The 18,691-nt window shown below is 39.5% G+C and overlaps 1 protein-coding gene across 1 annotated transcript in view; it reads right to left on the bottom strand.

Annotated features, from left to right (window-relative positions):
• Positions 1-303: 303 nt before the first annotated feature.
• dync2h1 (dynein, cytoplasmic 2, heavy chain 1) overlaps positions 304-18,691 on the bottom strand; it is a 201,153-nt gene continuing 182,765 nt past the window's right edge. Inside the window, exons 86-89 of the mRNA XM_031897315.1 lie at positions 9,045-9,154; positions 7,126-7,207; positions 2,304-2,420; positions 304-621 (exon numbers count right to left, since the gene is read on the bottom strand). Coding sequence (XP_031753175.1) covers positions 463-621; positions 2,304-2,420; positions 7,126-7,207; positions 9,045-9,154 — 468 coding nt within the window. The 3' untranslated portion in view covers positions 304-462. The remainder of the gene's footprint in view (positions 622-2,303; positions 2,421-7,125; positions 7,208-9,044; positions 9,155-18,691) is intronic.

Below are 18,691 nucleotides of genomic sequence, written 5' to 3' on the forward strand. Positions count from 1 at the left end.
GAATTATAAAACCATTAGATATTGGGCAGGTCTGTAGGTAATGATTTATATATGTAATTTATATGTAGAAAGTGGAAATGAAAGCATTTAAAAAACTAAAAACCTTTAAAAACCAAAAGCAAAGAAAGATCTCCCAGTTGTAAAAAGGACAAAAGGCCACTGACTACATCATGTCTGAGCCTTTAGATGGCGTAGTTTTTCTTTTGGATTTCTCGCAGTTTTGTTGCATAATAAATGGTGAAAAAATTGTGTTTTCTTCCGCCACAAAATCATATTTGATGAACAAAAAAAATCTAAATTGTGTAAAAAAAATATTAGTAAATGCAACAGGCTTTATTTTGTACAGAATTTCATATTTACATAAAACACATTTTCCATAAATAGAGAAGGGGATACACAGCTGGGTCTTTATATAAAGCCAATAGATAAATAAGCCCATTTGGCTTTCAGAAACAAAATAAGTTATTGATTTTTTAGAAAAAGTGCCGCTCCACTCTGAATCCATTTGTTCTGATTCCCCCCACAGGGCAGGTCAATGTTGGTCACTAGGCGGTCCCTTTCTGCGCTGGTGTACATCGGTAAGGAGATGCACTCCTCCGGGGAATATGTGCCGAGGGACTGCTGCGCAGAGCAAGAACAACACATTTAAGGTGAGCATTCTATGAATAGGCAGAATGAGAGAGAATGGCTTAGTAATATACAGGTATGGGATCCATTATTGGGAAACCTGGTATTCAGAAATTTCCAAATTACGGGAAGGCCATCTCCCATAGACTCCATTATAAGCAAATAATTCTAATTTCTTTAAAATGATTCCATTTTTCTCTGTAATAAAACAGTATCCCAGGTATGGGACCTGTTATCCAAAATATTCGGGTTCTAGGGTTTTACACACAAGGGGTCTTTCCGTAATTTGGATCCCCATACCTTGATCCTACCAAAAAATCATTTAAACATTAAATAAACCCAATAGGACTGTTCTGGCCCCAATAAGGGGTAATTATATCTTAGGTGGGATCAAGTACAGGTACTGTTTTATTATTACAGAGAAAAGGGAATCATTTAACCATGAAATAAACCCAATAGGGCTGTTCTGCCCCCAATAAGGGGTAATTATATCTTAGTTGGGATCAAGTACAGGTACTGTTTTATTATTACAGAGAAAAGGGAATCATTTAACCATGAAATAAACCCAATAGGGCTGTTCTGCCCCCAATAAGGGGTAATTATATCTTAGTTGGGATCAAGAACAGGTACTGTTTTATTATTACAGAGAAAAGGGAATCATTTAACCATTAAATAAACCCAATAGGGCTGTTCTGCCCCCAATAAGGGGTAATTATATCTTAGTTGGGATCAAGTAAAGGTACTATTTTATTATTACAGAGAAAAGTGAATCATTTAACCATTAAATAAACCCAATAGGGCTGTTCTGCCCCCAATAAGGGGTAATTATATCTTAGTTGGGATCAAGTAAAGGTACTATTTTATTATTACAGAGAAATAGGGAATCAGCTTTAAAAATGTGATTATTTGATTAAAATGGAGCCTGTGGGAGATGGTCTTCCCGTAATTCGGAAGTGTCTGGATAACGGGTTTCCCAATAACAGGTCCCATACCTGTAATTAATCCTTACCGGAGGCAAAACTATCCTGTTGGATCTAATTCATGTTCAAAGCATCCAGGGCTTTATCTTTAGGGTGGGAGTAAATATCCTTACACATGCTGAATTCTAAAGTTGTCCTGTGAAGTCAAACAGGCAGTGGAGACACTGCTTTAAATGAGTCTGTGTCAAAAGGGTTAATTTACTGTTCCCTGGGGAAATGGCAGGATGCTAATGTGTGCCAGAGTACCCCTTAGTGTTCCCATACAGCAGGGATCCCCAACCTTTTTTACTTGTGAGCCACACTCGGATATAAAAAGTTTGGGTGAGCCACACACGCATGAACCAAGTTCTTTGGGAATGCCAAATAAAGACTGTGATTGGCTACTTGGATGCCCCATATAGAGTGCTGGCCTGCAAGAAGCTCTGCTTGGAGTAAAACTGTGTCTCTGTGCTTCTGTGCGGAAGTGATGTCACACATAGCTGGAAGTGCACATGCCATCACTTCTGCCAACTGGGGGTGCATTTGGGTCAAGTGCCTAGGGTGGTACTGTACCTTGCCTATGTGTCACACCTGCCTGCCCCACTTGGAGAAAGCGCCCCCTAACACAGGCAGCACTGAATCCAAGGGGCAGGGTTTATCTGCTTGCCTGGGAGATCTAATTGAGAAGAATGGAGCCCTGCTCTGTTGCCCCCGTACCTGTGGGATCCAGGCCATGTAACAGGGAGGTACCACTGACACACTGGGACTGTCGTGCCGGTTTTCAGAAAGGCGGTTTCCATCAAAACTGCAACCTTCCAGCTGCAAGCCGCTGATCTAAAGGAGGAAACACAAGAGCCATTTAGACACAGTTTGCAGCCCTAATTGTCTGCGCTAATTACGTGACCAGAACACTGGCAGCCTTCTCTGCCCCAGGCGCTCATGGGAATAACAGGAAGACTAGGAATGCGGTGTAACGTGCGAGAATAGGAAATTTCCCTTCAAAACAAACACTTAAAGTATCCCTCATTGTTAAGTTCAAGCAGAATGGAATTTGCTTATGCAATAAAGGGAACCTATAAGTTCAGGTGGCATTGTGTGAGCGGAAGGGACGACGCGGCTGGTCATCGGTGTCAGCAGGCAGAATGCACAATGGGAGAAAGCCCCCAGCTAACTACACAAAGGATTATGCACAATCACTGTGTATGTGTATATTAGCAATAGGCGCATATGTACAATTCTCCGGCCCATGCAGACTGAGTGGGTTTCATTAGAGATCTCAAGGCATTTGCTTTGGTACTAAAGCCCGGTGTCTATAAGCTATAGCATAAATACAATGGGGGGGCCTATAAATGAAACAACATATTTACTCCCTACCCCCTCTGATCAAGCAGCTCACGTGACAGGGGTTTGATGGCTCTGGGTGTAGAACCCCTAATTAGCCTGTTAAACATTAATCACGTCGCCCTGTCATGTCATTTGTATAATGCCGTTAGAATTAAACATACTGTCAAAGCTATGAGGCTGCTCTCACCGACTGAGATTCACTCTGTACTCGTACTGGGGGGGCGCCACAACAAGGGCACAAATGGATAAATGCATATATATGCAGGGAATAGATAGCTCGGCAGCCTAGAAACCCTAATTAACTGATTTGCTTTAAGAAACAAAGGGCCAGATTTAAAGGGGAACTCCAATTTCCGAACTAAAATTTGTTAAAGAGCCCCACACAACCCAGAAACCCCTAATATCCCTATCCCTGTAATCTGTTCCTTCAAACAGTAGGAATAAATACCATTTTTATATGCTGAAATCCAGCTGCAAATCAGTTCTTCTCTTTCTGCATCATTTGAAATCCTGGCAGGGGAGGAGGGACTAAAACATTGATGTTACAAATTGTAACAACTTCTCCACAGCTTACAGACAGCATGCAGGAACTACATAACCCACAATGCATTGCACTGTGATGTTCCTTTCCTTATTGACACCACGTGTGCAGGGAATTGTGGGATTGGGAGGATGCAGGCTGAAGGCAGGCTGATGACAGGCGACTACTGTTACAGTTTATTTGAGTCACAAAGTAGTCAGCCAGATCAGCAGGGGAACAGGGGGCGGGGCTTAGGGAACTGTTCCAAACCATATTATTACATTAAAATTCACGAAAGGCTGCATATTTTTAATTGATGTATACTGCAAAGTTGCTTGAAATTATGTTTACTTTTCAAAAAGCTTAAGTTGTGTTTGGGTGGAGTTCCCCTTTAATTTCATGTCAGACGCAAATCTCAATGTTTAACACATGAAAACTCTATGGAAAAAAAAACGAAATTAGGAGAAAAGTTTTTTCTTCTCAAATTGAATTCAGTTCTCTTCAGTTCTCTTCAGTTCTCTCAATAATCTCCCGTTCAGATGATCAGAAGCCAAACAGGAAGAAAAAACGCTGAGCTGTGTAAAGAAAGTTCCCATAATGCCTCACTCCTGCACTGAGACCGGTGTACATGCTCAGTTTGTAAGACTATGAGTCAGCTTCCTGCTGATTGGCTCAGATCCACATTCCTAAGGGGGGGGGAGTGAGCTCTTAGCATTCTTGAGGGAGGGGGGAGCAGGGGAGGGGAGAGAGCTGCGTGTCTCTGGCACAGGAATTACAGACACAACTAATCTTTTGACAGAGAAGTCAGTGCAGCGTTTCTGTGAGTGCTTATGGCTGTATTTACATAGACCTTTCTGATAAAGCTTACTTAGTTTTCACCTTTCCTTCTCCTTTAAAGGTTGAGATTGCGCTTTGCTCACTTGTGGTTGAAAATGCCCCCTGGTGTGTTCCCATCATCTCCTGATGTGCCAGACTCTCATAAACTAATGGGAGGCTTCACCAACCAGATGTACAGGTAGAACTGAGCTGAGCACAGACAAACATGCCTAAACTTTTATTGCTGATTGCAGTGATCTCCAGCGAGGCGGAAGACAGAGTGACATCACTGGAGGCTTCAAATGTAATATTTATTGTTGTTTAGCAATGGGGAATGTCTCAGTCTTAAGCTGATACAGCCCTCAAAGATTGGGGGCTTAAAGGAGAAGGAAAGGTAAAAACTAAGTAAGCTTTTGCAGAAAGGTCCTAGTAAATACAGCCATAAGCACTCACAGAGAGTCCTCTATCAAAAGAAACACAGGGTTTCTTGTCTCCTTCGTTGGGAACATGTTCTTAGGAAATCTGACTTCCTCTCTCAGAAAAATCCTTCATTCCCGGCGCCAGAGTTTGCGCAGCTCTCTCCTCTCTCCCCCCTCCTGCTCCCACCTCCCATTTGAATGTGTGATCTGAGCTATCAACACAGCAACAAAGCTATTGAGACCAAGCTAAAATGGCAGTGTCTATCTTATACAAACTGAGGTTGTTTCTAGGGCTGTTTACTCAGGTATGGTGAAGCTTTCTGCTGAATAAATATATTGTTCTAGGTGGCACTAATGTGGCAAATCTATTGGCAGTAAATGCCAAAATTCCTTTCCTTCTCCTTTAAAGGAGAAAGAAAGGTAAAAACTAAGAAAGCTTTATCAGAAAGGTCTATGTAAATACAGCCATAAGCACTCACAGTAATGCTGCATTGACTTCTCTGTCAAAAGATTTGTTGTGTCTGTAATTACTGTGCCAGAGACATGCAGCTCTCTGCTCTCTCCCTTCTCCTGCTCCACCCTCCCTTAAGAATGTGGATCTGAGCCAATCAGCGGGAAGCTGACTCATAGTCTTACTAACTGAGCATGTTCACTTGGTCTGGGTGTCTGTGCAGGAATGAGGCATTATGGGAACTTTCTTTACACAGCTCAGTGTTTTTTCTTCCTGTTTGGCTTCTGATCATCTGAACAGGTGAAATATGGGGAGACTTAAGGGCACTATTGAGAGAACTGAAGGTATGCCTGAAGCTTGAGATTAACTCTTTATCCGCCTTTCCTTCTCCTTTAAGCTGACTTTTGCTCCCTTTCAAATAAACTTCTGTAACATAGCGGGATGTACGAATATGAAATAGGTATGGCCATAGCAGCAGTCAGTTTCCTCTAAACATTGAATTGTTCAGTGGTCAGGAAATCTATGCAGTGCCTAAAGCCTTTTGGTGGCCCTATATCATTAAAGTCAGTTCTGCTGAACAATAAGAAATGAAAACAAAAGCTGGGCCAAAACAAATAATTCCTGTGAGGCGTTTGACGCCCACTGGGGAAACGAGGAAGAAGTGCAATTTTAATTAAAATATATATATATATTCATTCTCTGTCATAAAAGAACTCCCACGTGAAATAATGGATTGATAACTTTACAAATATTCATTTCATTTCGTTGGTCTTTTCAAATGGTTATTGGCAAAGAGCAGGAGTCATTTTATGAAATGGCATCCCTGTGTACGTCGGGATACTGCAGAGGAAACTATTTGGTGGCACCCTGTCAGTCCAGAGGAAGAATACGACTGTGACAGGGCACTTCCTGTATCCAAGCACTTTGTGTTCCTCCAGGCAAGTTCCTGCCTTTGTGTGCGCGACGCTGCAACAACTGCCCTGATCCATGGGCTGCCCAGGAAAATAATATGAAATCACACATGTCTGAAATTAGGGCTAAAATATATAAACGGAGATGTTTTATAGAAATCTGGGACAATACTCAAATATAAAGATAATAAATCAGATTAAAAAACATTAAGCATGACAAATAAAATGTACATGGCCACTGTCTGGGATCTTTATATATCCTTAAGGTTTCCATTTAATGTCGGAGTTAAACAGAAAATTAGACCCATTACCATGCAGTGATTGTATAAGTGGAAATTTTGCTGCATATAATTCTATTTATCTATAAAAACATTTCATGCACAATAAAAAAAGAAAAATCCTGTTAGAAATCTAATGGCAGGTGGTGAAGTCAAAGTGTACGATAGGCCAAATCACTCAGATGACTTGGCAGAGCTGCAGTGGCCTGAGAGGTGATTGGTGGAGTTACATAGTTACATAGGGTTGATAAAAGACCAGTGTCCATCAAGTTCAACCCATCCAAGTAAACCCAGCACACACAACCCACACCTACCAATCTATACACTCACATACATAAACTATAAATACAACCACTAATACTAACTGTAGATATTAGTATCACAATAGCCTTGGATATTCTGATTGTTCAAAAACGTTGTCGCTTGGCCCGTATTTAACAGGTCTAGAGTGTAAATGACCAGCTAGGGCTGGCACTGGTCAGTCTTAATAATCACAGGCCCTCCTCTGCCCTGCCCATTTCCCCACCCAGTCCCCTGCCCATTTACCACACACATTGACCCTTTCCCCCGCCATGTTCCTTGCCCCTTACATCATAGCCCCACCCCGAAATGACTTCACCCCTGGTACATTCTCATATCCTCACTGCAATCTGAACAAGATTTTCCATCACCACTATCAGTGACTTTCTAGTTTTCACTCCTATAATTAAATTAATTTAGGGGGCCCCCGGAATGGGCTGAACATACTTGGTCGAAATAAACTCTGATTCCAGTATTTCCATGTGATTAACAATGGTTACCTTAACTTGGAGCTTGGCATCTGCAATTTTGCCCCTCCATGATGCTACAAATCTGAGGTTGTCCATTGAACAATTCATTGCCCTGTAAAAAAGAAAAGAAACTGTTGAATCCATGATAGTACAATGACTGCACAGTTGTACAGTGGTTAGTTTCCTGCAACACTGGAGGTTCGATTCTAGCCTACAAGATATCTGCAAGGAGATTGTATGTTGTCCCTGTCTATGTGGGTTTCCACCAGTTTTCTCCCACACTCCAAAAACATACAGATTAATTGGCTCTTGACATAAAAATTACTGGTACGTGTGAATGGGATAGGAACCTTAGATTGTAAGATTCATGGAACAGAGACTAATGTTAATGATGCAGGGGCATAACTACAGAGGAAGCAGACCCTGAGCTTGCAGGGGGACCCACGAGTGTTGAGGGCCCAGTAAGGTTATAAATAATGAGCAATTTCAATATATCTTGGTAGAATAGGTCAACTGTGGCCCTAAATTAAATCAGCTGTTAAGCCCAGTTACACCACAGCATTGATGTATAGTTTCACGGCAAAAGTACTGTTTTCTCAACGCCAAAAATGTTTTGATTCTGTGCTAGAATTTCCACATGTTTTCTCAATAAATTGGATCAGAGTTCTCCCCCTGTTTATCTAAGGAGTTGTCCGTTATGTGTGGGCTGTCCTGAGTGGGGCTTGTGGGTTTACCCACGGGTCAGATGGGTTGGGGCCGACACATGCACAATATTGGTGGGTTTGAGCTGAGCTTCCCCTTCTGCCCTTTTTCAGCTGTTTTATTATTACAGAGAAAAAGGAAATTATTTTTTAAAAATGTTAATTATTTGATTATAATGGAGTCTATTGGAGATGGTCTTCCCATAATCCAGAACTTTCTGGATAACAGGTTTCCTGGTTAAGAGATCCCAATACCTGTACTGTTATACATTTTGTTTTAGAGGGGTGATATTATGTATAATACATGATCCCATAACTAACATTATTATTTACAGAATATTTATTATTCTGTAATTAACATTATGTTTGTATTTAAAAACAGCAAAGTAACTTCTATATATGTGTAACTCTCTAATAGGGTATATCTCGCATGTTTTTGACATCATAAATGAACACCCTGCTTTATGAACCTGCAAAAATATCAGGGCAAGGGCCATATAGCGCAAGGGTCAGACTAAGATAAAGCAATACATTTTCTGTTTAACCTAAAGGGAAAGGTGGGATACGGTGGCACAATTTTCAATTCGTTGGAATTTGCTGAAGAAAACATTGCTTTGAAATACAGAATGTTAATTTTTGTCATTCCTTTTGTGATGGTCGTAGGGCATTTTTGTGGTTAAATAAATAATGTTAAAGAACAAATTCAATCTTTCACAAAAAACTGCAGTGTAGTGATGGGCGAAATGTTTGGCCAGGCATGGATTCGCTGCAAATTTCCGTGTTTCGCCATTGGCGGATTGTTTCGCGAAACAGATGAAAAAATTTGCCGCGGGAAAATTCAGCGTGCATCCAAAAATTTACGCCCCCTCGTCAAAAGAATCGTCGGGCGACAAAAGAATAGTTGCGGGGGACAATTTTTTTTGCTCCACGATATTTTCGCCGTTTTGCGAAACTTTTGAAAGATTTGCGAATTTTTCGGCAAAGCGAAATGAGACAGTTTCGCTCATCACTACTGCAGTGCAGCTTCTGTGGAAGAAGCAAGAAAAATCTGCAAGGGGAGATGTGTTGTTTGAAAATCTGCTGCAAGGACACAAGAGCTCTCCCTATTCCATTAGATGGACAGCTTTATGAATAGAGCAAAATAATGACGTGCCCATTGGTTGGCCAATAAATTTGCATCATTAATGAGGACGATTAAAACACACAGAACTTGGTGCTACAATATTGGCTGAATGCAGATGAACAAACCTTGCTGTCTCCTGGCGTAAAGCGTTTAGGAAAGTATCCGGATGGAAAAGCTCTGACAAATCAAGGGTGTCTGATAGAAGGGTCTGATTTTCTGCTTTCTCCACCCAGTTCTGCGTAAAAGCAAACACCATTAGGCAATGCTAGTTGTTACATAGAAACGGTTACATCTTGTGCAATACATGTAATGATCTTGCAATTTATGGCTACAACCAGCAATCATGAAATGATCAAGCATGCATGTTGTGTCTCAGCGAGCCTGGCAAGCCGACGAGCGATCGAATGCTGACAAAGTAACAATGAGCCCCTCTCCCCACATCGCTGGCAAAACAGCTCCCAGAATTCTCGTAATTAACAAATCATAAGGGAACAGGAGTAATTTTAGTTCAAACACGTCAGGTCATTTTTTCCCCCTCCCTTTCTAAATTAATTGCTTACTGAACTGAACTCTGGATCCCAATGAGACTGCCATTAACAAGAGAAGATGAGCTATGCCTTTCCAACATTCGGAAACATATTGTGAGATGTCGAATTATCATGCAACAGTCAGTAGCTGCTGGACTTCATCACTCACAGGGACAGGCAGGAGGAACTATTATTGCGGCATTTGATAAGTTTGTCTTATGCGGTGGAATATTCTCTCATCTGGTCAACAAAATGGTCAACTGATAGTAAGTCATAGCCTTATAGTCAAAAGTTCAGCAGGCCATACACATAACAATCTTTCTTTAGTTAAAGACCAATTAGAATTATCATAAGGACAGTGTGCACTGAACAATTATACATCTAGGGGTCCATTCATTAAAGCACGAATGACTACGATTGAGAAAAATTCGTATTTATAGAACATTTCGTAATGTCCATGATAATTTTGTTAAAATTCTACGACTTTTTCATGGCACATTCGTTCTTCCACGAAAAAGTTGTACTTTTTGCAACGACTATGAAAATTTCATTATTCAAGCAAGCTTTGGTATCGTGACTATCTTTTCACCAGGTTGGTTCTGTAGAGTGCCATTGAGTCCTATGGGAGGCTTCCAACCTCATACATTTTGTTTCAAAGTCAGAAAGGTTTACGCTTACGATCGTTTGGATCCGAAAATGTCATGACTTTCGGAACGCAACCGTGATATTTTCGTACGACCAAGAAAAGAATTTTCGTGACATATTCGAACATCAGAAATTATCATGGTTACTCTGAATTTTTTCAAATCGTGCTTTTAACAAGCGAAAATTTGTGCTTAAATGAATGGGCCCCCTAGTTATCTTTCATCCGACATCAGACTGAGCAGTTTTAAAAATTCCCGTCTTTAAAAGATTAAATTTATCCATTAATGGGATGGACAGATTCCAATCGCTTAACAATTTGGAAACTGCGCATGTGTGGAGCGGTGCTCGAATGACAAAATGATACCAGGTGTTGATGAGTCTGCATGAATGTTCATTTCAAAAGAGAAAGGAATCTTACAGATATATGTTAAAAAATGTTTTACTTTTTCCTTTGACACAATGTACAACAAGTAAAAAACTGAAAATCAGGAAACTATACAATATAGTTTGCGGGGCCAAGATAAAGAAGGCAGCTACCACAGTTTTTCCTTTCTTCTTTAGGGTGAAGACACACAGAGATACTAATAGCAGCTACTTTTTCAAGGCTACTAAACGCCAGAAAATACCCTTCCATAGACAATACTGAGAATTTCCTCTGCTAAAACACACACAAAGACAATTATCAGTAAATGATCAGCATTGTGTTTTTTAGTAGCCACAACAAGTAGCTGCTACTAGTTGCTCTGTGTGTCTTCACCCTTAATGTTCAGTTTAGTGTATACAAAACATATATGTCATATCCTCTTCTGGTTTGGACTTTAACTAGACACTATCGCTTGAAATGGTCATTTTTGTTGATGGACAAATTATACTTTTAAACAATGATTCCGTAAAAAGATAATGAAAAAAATCTTTTACAAATCTACACGTGTATGGCCACCTCAGTGCATTGTTGTGCTATCTAAGCATGGCAATTGGATGCCAGAACTGAGTGCTGCCCTACAGAGCTGCAAGGAGAAAATACGATGTTTAATAAGCTATATGGTAACTAGCAGCACCAAGTAGGGGAAATTGTATCTGGAGAGCCTAGTGTTTATCAGACCCCACTTATATCAAGATTCTATATGAAAATGATGCAGAATATAAATAAAAAACAGCTATGTACACTGATTTGCTTATTTATGGCACCAGAATAAACCAAGTGAGGTATTACTGGCAAAGGGTCCTAATTATCTGTGGATTATGTGACCTGAAGGACTGTAGTAGCCATCATGAAGTGTTGTGAAGCAGTCGTGACAGCCATGACATGCCACCTATATCCCAGCTTCATTAATATTAGCTATGGTCTCATTACATCGACTTACTACTGTCCACACTTTTGAGAACCGAGCATTGATATCTTTATATAAAATAGACTTCTTCAGAAAGAGAACTTGGATTCATAATGAAGCATATTCTATACCCAGACATATATTGAGCACTTTACAGGGAATATTTTAATATTTGAGATTAGAATTTTGCTGTAATGTGATTTTGTAAAATGTTGGTGGTAAAAAAAATAAATAAATAAAATAAATCGCCATCTAAAACCTGCAGAGACACTATAGAATTTAATATGAAGAATCTTTGCATTTAGACAAGTTGGTAATTGAGTGTTTACATTATTGACAAAACAATTCCATATTTTTGCTAAAAATGTGCCCCTTGGCTGTAAGAACGACACCTCAACTGTAGAAGATGTTAAATAATCTCCTTTTATAATGGCTATTATCACTTATTTATCATAACTGGTGAGATACAGAAAGGTTTGTTAGTGAACTCCAATGTAATAATGAGCACAATGAAAGAAAAGGAATAATGCTGAACAGGTTTAAATGGTATTTGTGAATGTAATTCCTGTTGCCTGTACATTTCTATATTCTGTACTATTTCTACTGACTTGAAGCAGTGCTGCAAAAGTCAGGTCTCTTCCTCTGGAGCACCTTGAGAAATTCAACCAAAACATGGGGTGGAAATCTAGGCAGGGACATGCTTAGCTGTCATTAAATACAGGATACCAGTACTGTCCAATCACAGTGACTAAAGCCCAATACACATGCAGCACTTTACCTTACTTTATAGCTGTGGTTGTCTGACTTTATTCAGTCCATGTCTCCTTAATGGTCCTACCTATGGTCAAGGCCCCACTTAGCTCATGACAAGGTTATACATGTAGGTAAACTTTGGTGCATCGGCCACTCAGCCATTGTTACTCCAAATCTCATCAAAAAGAACCTTAAACTTAAACCTAAACTTGGTTGTATCTAGGGGAGCACATAAGTGTTCTACTCAAATCTTAAGCTAATTATCCTTCAGGCTGAGCCATTGATACCACAGCTTGGGAGCCACTGCAATAGAGAGAGGTGAAAAAGCCAAACCATAGAGGCGAAGTCTGAGAGATGAGAAAATCAAAAGGCATTAACAGCATCAAGAGATTGAAGGGTCTATTACTTTCCAGCAGAATTATGCTTAGTAGATTGAAATAATTATGTGTTATGATTCATCTCTGTCCCTGTTATGGAGTGTACCAGTTAAGGCTCTGTGTGGCTAGTTCATATGGTGTGCACCACTAGGCCAAGCGGTTTTGTGTTCCTATAATGTGGCTGTAACCTAATAGAAGGTCTTTAAAAGTAATAAGAAATCTGATTGTCTGCCAGCAAGATATTGGCTGCTTAGGTAAGCCTAAGGGTGAGGCGTATAAGGGCAGCCTGATAATCCGCCTGTACGCTTGGAAGATCTTCTAACTGTGCCTGCACCCGGAAGCACTGAATCCGCTGGGGTGCAGGCACACACAGCCGATATCCACCAAAAACAAATGCACACACTTTGCATTGGCTGGTGGATATGGGCTGTGTGTGCCCACACCTGGGCTGATTCAATGCTTCCGGGTGCAGGCACAAGGAGACTTTTTTAAGCGTAGGGGTGTATTGTCAGCCTGTGCTTATCCCCAGTATGACCTTACTTTAAAACTACAAGCAGAGCCTATAATACAATCACTAAAGCTTAAGGAAATACAGTAAAAATAATAAATACAATGTACTGTATATATTTAAGACTTAATAATTTATGGGCAGATTTATCAAAATGTAAGATTAGAGTTTACCACAGAAAAATTCACCTATGGGATTTTTAAAAGAGTATTTATCCATGGGTGAAATCTAACTCTAACTTTGAACCACTGATGAACACGGTTCTAAAAATCCCAAAGGAATGAATAGAAAATAGGTGAATTTTTTTGTGGTAAACTCTGATCTCATGTAGGGACCTATAGGCTTACAATCCCGATAGCTTTAAACCCTACACTTTCTTATTTGTTTCTGGGCAGAGACCCATGTAACACATTTTCCTATTTACGTGTTGTACATTATTGGTTCATAGTTTGAACTCTAATATAGTGTTAGCAAAGGGGTGGATCTTCCTCTCTGGCCTGCATATGTTGACCTATGTGGATGTTCCACTGAGCCTGGGATCAACAAGACCCAAGTAAAGCCATCTAGAAAGTGAGACAGTCAGCTTTAGTTAGAAAGAGCAGATTTCTGGCTCCAACCAGGAGAGATAGCTGGGAGTATTCTCCTTACAGGCTCTACTGCCTTAGTGAAGGGTACTGACAAGGGTATCAGGCTTAGTCTTCTCCATGATCCAGATCTGCTGTAGGGATCCGTTCCATTAAGGTGGAAACCCTAAGGATATAAATTTACTTAAGCCGGTTCTCCATAGTGGTCCATAATTTGTTACTCCTACATCTTGTGTGTCTGCATATCTAGTGAAAAAGATAGTTGACCGGCGCAACGAGTGTAATGCTTAGCCCCTGCGTGTTTATTAAAAAAACAGCAGCAACGTTTCGGGGGCGTACCCATCGTCATGCCCCGCTTGCATTACACTTGTTGTGCTGGTCAACTATTCTTTTTCGCTGGACTGCGCTGGGAGAGTAAGAATTGTTGGAGGAGGTAAGGGTGTGCTGGGTGAACTTTCCTTGTTGTATCTGCATATCTGCCATTCCATCTGCATTTGTGAGTATTTATGACATAACCCTGTGGATCATTTGTCTTGGATAATAAAACCAATTCAGTTTGAATTTGCTAAAAGAACCTTCTGGTTTAATTTTATTCAGTTACTTTGCACACAGCCTAAGTGAGTTGTAGTTATATTACCTCCCCCTTGATCTTTCTACATAGCAAAAGCCCATCCTGTGTGTTAGAGTCCAGTGTACCCCATACTTTATAGCCTATCTAGCTGTTTTTTGTCTGATTACAGCCAAAAAGGGGTTACACTCATATTTTGATAAATCTGCAAGTAACAAGGAGTAGCTATTGGTAAAAAAAAAAAGGTTATAAAGAAAATGGGCAAGTGCAACAGAAGAAACTAAAACCAATGTATCTGGCTGAGAAGAAATTGCATTTGTTTTCCACTTAGAGACCTTCCTAACTTAGCAAACTGCCTGCATGCATCAGAAGCCATCATTTATAAATGCTACGTCTCTCAGGTGTTAGCAAATTAACTCTGTTATTCCATTAAGTAAAACATGAATTTCACTAAATGGCTTCCACATTCCATTTCCCATTACTGAATAAATGATGATGCGGTATGTTTTCCATTTTTTTTCCATTGACTGTTATAGCTCTCTTTGTAAACACAGCAATTATAAGCATGATGGTACCATTGGAAGTGGTCCTAACGGCTCCATAATTAAATATCCTGTCTTTTCCCTTTCATCAGTGGTATGAAAAATAAGTACTCAATTGAAATGCTGAGGACGACTTGACATAGATACAAAAATATATAACAAGGTATATAAAAAAAACTGGAGGATCGAAAATGACCATAAATAACCAATAACTGGAGTAAACATCTTCTAATAACTGATATCTTCTATAATTTTCTAAAACAACAATGACTGCAACTATGGACATAGAACTAAAATTGATATGGCAAGAAATGTTTTATATAAGTCTTTTAACAGTAATGAATCAGGCCTCCTTATCTTGAGAGTGTCAGTGGCACTGCACATGCTCAGTGTGCTCTGGGCAGCTAAGCTAAGGGGTCATCAAAAAAAAAACATCAAAAGAAGTTTGTCTGCCAAAGAAACCGATGCCACAGAGCTGACTATTAGATTCTGATGCAGAATGCACTTGTTTATAAGCTGCTGTGTAATGGGGATGTCAATTAGTTGCTTATTAGCCTTGCATTGAGGCTGACAGGCAACTACGAGCAGCCCCAGAGGATGATCTGTGAATCATCAGAGATGAAGATATGCAGCTACTGGGGGCATTTTCAGCATCATGGATCATCAATGCTAAAGATCTGTGGTCACCCCGAGCCGGTAAAGAAAAACAAAAGATTCTATGTAGCATTTCTAGTCTGCTGCTATGTTAAGCTTTAGCTCTCCTTTAGAAAGATTTCTTCTGCTTAATATCAAAGATTCTGATACATAAAATAATGACAATTTTTTATTTCAACTGAGATAATTATTTTATTAACACCTGGAAGGTCATTTGGGAAAATTTAGAGACATGACTTAAAATGCATATCAAGAGTAATCCTAGCAACAAAGGAAGCAAAGGGCTATTACCAACCTAGGGAGCTGTTCCTGTTATGGAGAGTACCAGTTGAGTTTCTGACTAGCAGGAAAGATAAGATAGGAGATACACACACAAGAACGTGGTTGAACGTGATGGACATATGTCTTTTTTCAACCCAACTTACTATGTTACTATGTTACAAGATTGCAATTAAAATGGTGTGTAAGCCACTTATTAGCTCACAGAGTGTGAACAAAGAATATAACAATTTGTTTGGACAAGCTGACCTTCGTCGGATGAAGGGAGGCTCGTCCACCTGAAATATTATTTTATTTGTTAACACTCTGTGGTCTAATAAATGGGTAAAGCACCATTTTAATCTTATTAGTGAGGCTTTTCCTTGCTTTCCTGTTCTGGATTTACCATGCCAGATATTTAGGGGGCTTCAGCATCAATGATCGACATCTGCCTGATTTTTGTCCAGATATTTGTCGAGTAGGCATGTCAGAGGGCTCAGTACATGGGCAGATAAACTGCTGAATCAGTCTGAAGTGCCCAAAGTGCAGATTAAATCTGCCCATGTATCATGCCTGGTAATCCCAATGCTAATAACATATGGGGAGAAAGGATTTGGCTGGATTCTATGCTGGAATGGATCATTATCTTATATATGAGTGGTGCACTTCGGGTCTGCCCATAAAAACTAACCATAAATAATACAGTAAATCTGCTTCTAAATTAGGCACATCCAACCAAGGTAATATTTTATTTCTGAGGAACTTGGGGCCTGGTACCCAACAGGAAGGGAAAGCATTATGATGTTTTGCTGCCAATAGATTTGCCACATTAATGACACCTAAAATGCTATAATTATTCTGCAGAAAGCTGTACCATACCTGAGTAAACAGCCCTAAAAGCTCCTGCCATTTGTTTAAGATAGCAGCTGCCATTTTAGTTTGGGCTCTGTAGCTTTCTGCTGCTGGTAGCTCAGATCACACATTCTGATGGGAAGGGGAGTGAATTATTATGAGAGGGGGAGCAAAAAAAGGAAGGGGGAGAGGGAGAGAGCTGCGTAGACTTGTGCCCCAAACCTGAAGGAACCTTAAAGGAGAGGACGTCTGATAGGGAAGAACATAAAACAAGACAAGAAATTCTGTGTTTCTTTTGATAGAGGACAGAGCCTTTCTGTGAGAGCCTATGGCTGTATTTGCATAGACCTTTCTGAAATATCTTGCTTAGTTTTTACCTTTCCTTCTCCTTTAAATGAAGCACGCAATAAACTGAGTTTACTACTGAAACCCTTGGTTTGTAATTCACTGCACGGAACTAGTTTATTCATGTAACGATTAAAATGTTTTGGGAAAATAAATGTTCTTTTACAGACCAGTGAATAGGGTAATGTATTTCTGGTCTAAAATGTGCTTTGGTTCCGCCGTTTCAATGGAAAGCTACTGGTTAATCCAGCCCTAGCAGCTGGCCAGGATATAAAGTTCAGGCAGTTCCGATACAATAGAAAGGAAGATTAAGCTACATGATGAAGAGGCTTTGTAACTCCATCTAATGAACAAGCCAGAAGTACAAATCAATCCTTTTTTTTAATCTTTCCAGCTTTTCTCGATATTCCTTGTAGGTATGTTGTTTTGAAATACGTTTGACATGGAGTTGACTTAGTAATAATACAAAATATAACACAATGAATGTCCCGGAATAAAAGGAATTAATATTAAAAACTATTTTATGGACGAGATTCCCCTAAGGAACTAAAATATAGGTATAGCATCCAGAAACCTGTTATTGTGAAAGCCCCGAAGAGCAGGAAAGCCATCTTCTATAGAGTCCATTTTGAACAAATAATTCTAATTTCTAATTTGGCAAATAGAGACACGTGGAATTGTGATGCAACAAATTCCTTCCAAGCCTCACCAATAAGTTCCTGTCACATAATTATAAAGTTGTATTCAGTTCAGCCACATTGTCATGTTTGACTGCTTATGGGTGATGCTTGGCCATAACCCCCTTTGCTTGGAGGCCATGTCCCAGGTTTGTTAAGTGTAAAAGGGTTAAGAAATAAAGCACAGCAAAAGGAAATAATCCAAAAATAAAGTTAAACAGTCTGTTAATCTGTTATAATCTGAACTAAAGAAGAAAATGAATTTCATGAGTTTGAATCCTTTCAACTATTCAAAATCAAAAATAATTATTTACTGGTACAGGTATGGGATCCCTTATCCGGAAACCCGTTACCCAGAAAACTCAGAATTACGGAAAGCCTGTTCCCCATAGACTCAATTTTAATGAAATAATTCAGAATTTTAAAACTTATTTCCTTTATCTCTGTAAAAATAAAACAGTACCTTGTACTTGATCCCAACTAAGATATAATTACCCCTTATTGGAGGCAGAACAGCCCTATTGGGTTTATTTAATGGTTAAATGATTCCCTTTTCTCTCTAATAATAAAACAGTACCTGTACTTGATCCCAACTAAGATATAATTACCCCTTATTGGGGCAGAACAGCCCTATTGGGTTTATTTAATGGTTAAATGATTCCCTTTTCTCTGTAATAATAAAACAGTACCTGTACTTGATCCCAACTAAGTTATAATTACCCCTTATTGGGGGCAGAACAGCCCTATTGGGTTTATTTAATGGTTAAATGATTCCCTTTTCTGTGTAATAATAAAACAGTACCTGTACTTGATCCCAACTAAGATATAATTACCCCTTATTGGGGGCAGAACATCCTATTGGGTTTATTTAGTCCTTCAGTCCTATACCTGTAGCATATTTTTTTCCTACAGTAAATATTCATGAAGCACAGCAGAATTACCTCAAAAAAACATGCTACGTTTTTTCAGTTTACTGTATCAATTTTATTTTTTAAAAGCAATTTAGAACCTTATAATATTATAGGAACACTGTTCCCACGCATTATTCTTCATTTTTGCAGTCCTATTTGATTTTGACACCGGATTAAGGGAAAGCTAAACTGTCGATTAAAGGAAAGCTAAACTGTTGATTTGTGTGTGCTTAAATGCAC

Source organism: Xenopus tropicalis, chromosome 2 (assembly GCF_000004195.4).
Source record: "Xenopus tropicalis strain Nigerian chromosome 2, UCB_Xtro_10.0, whole genome shotgun sequence".
NCBI lineage: Eukaryota > Metazoa > Chordata > Amphibia > Anura > Pipidae > Xenopus > Xenopus tropicalis.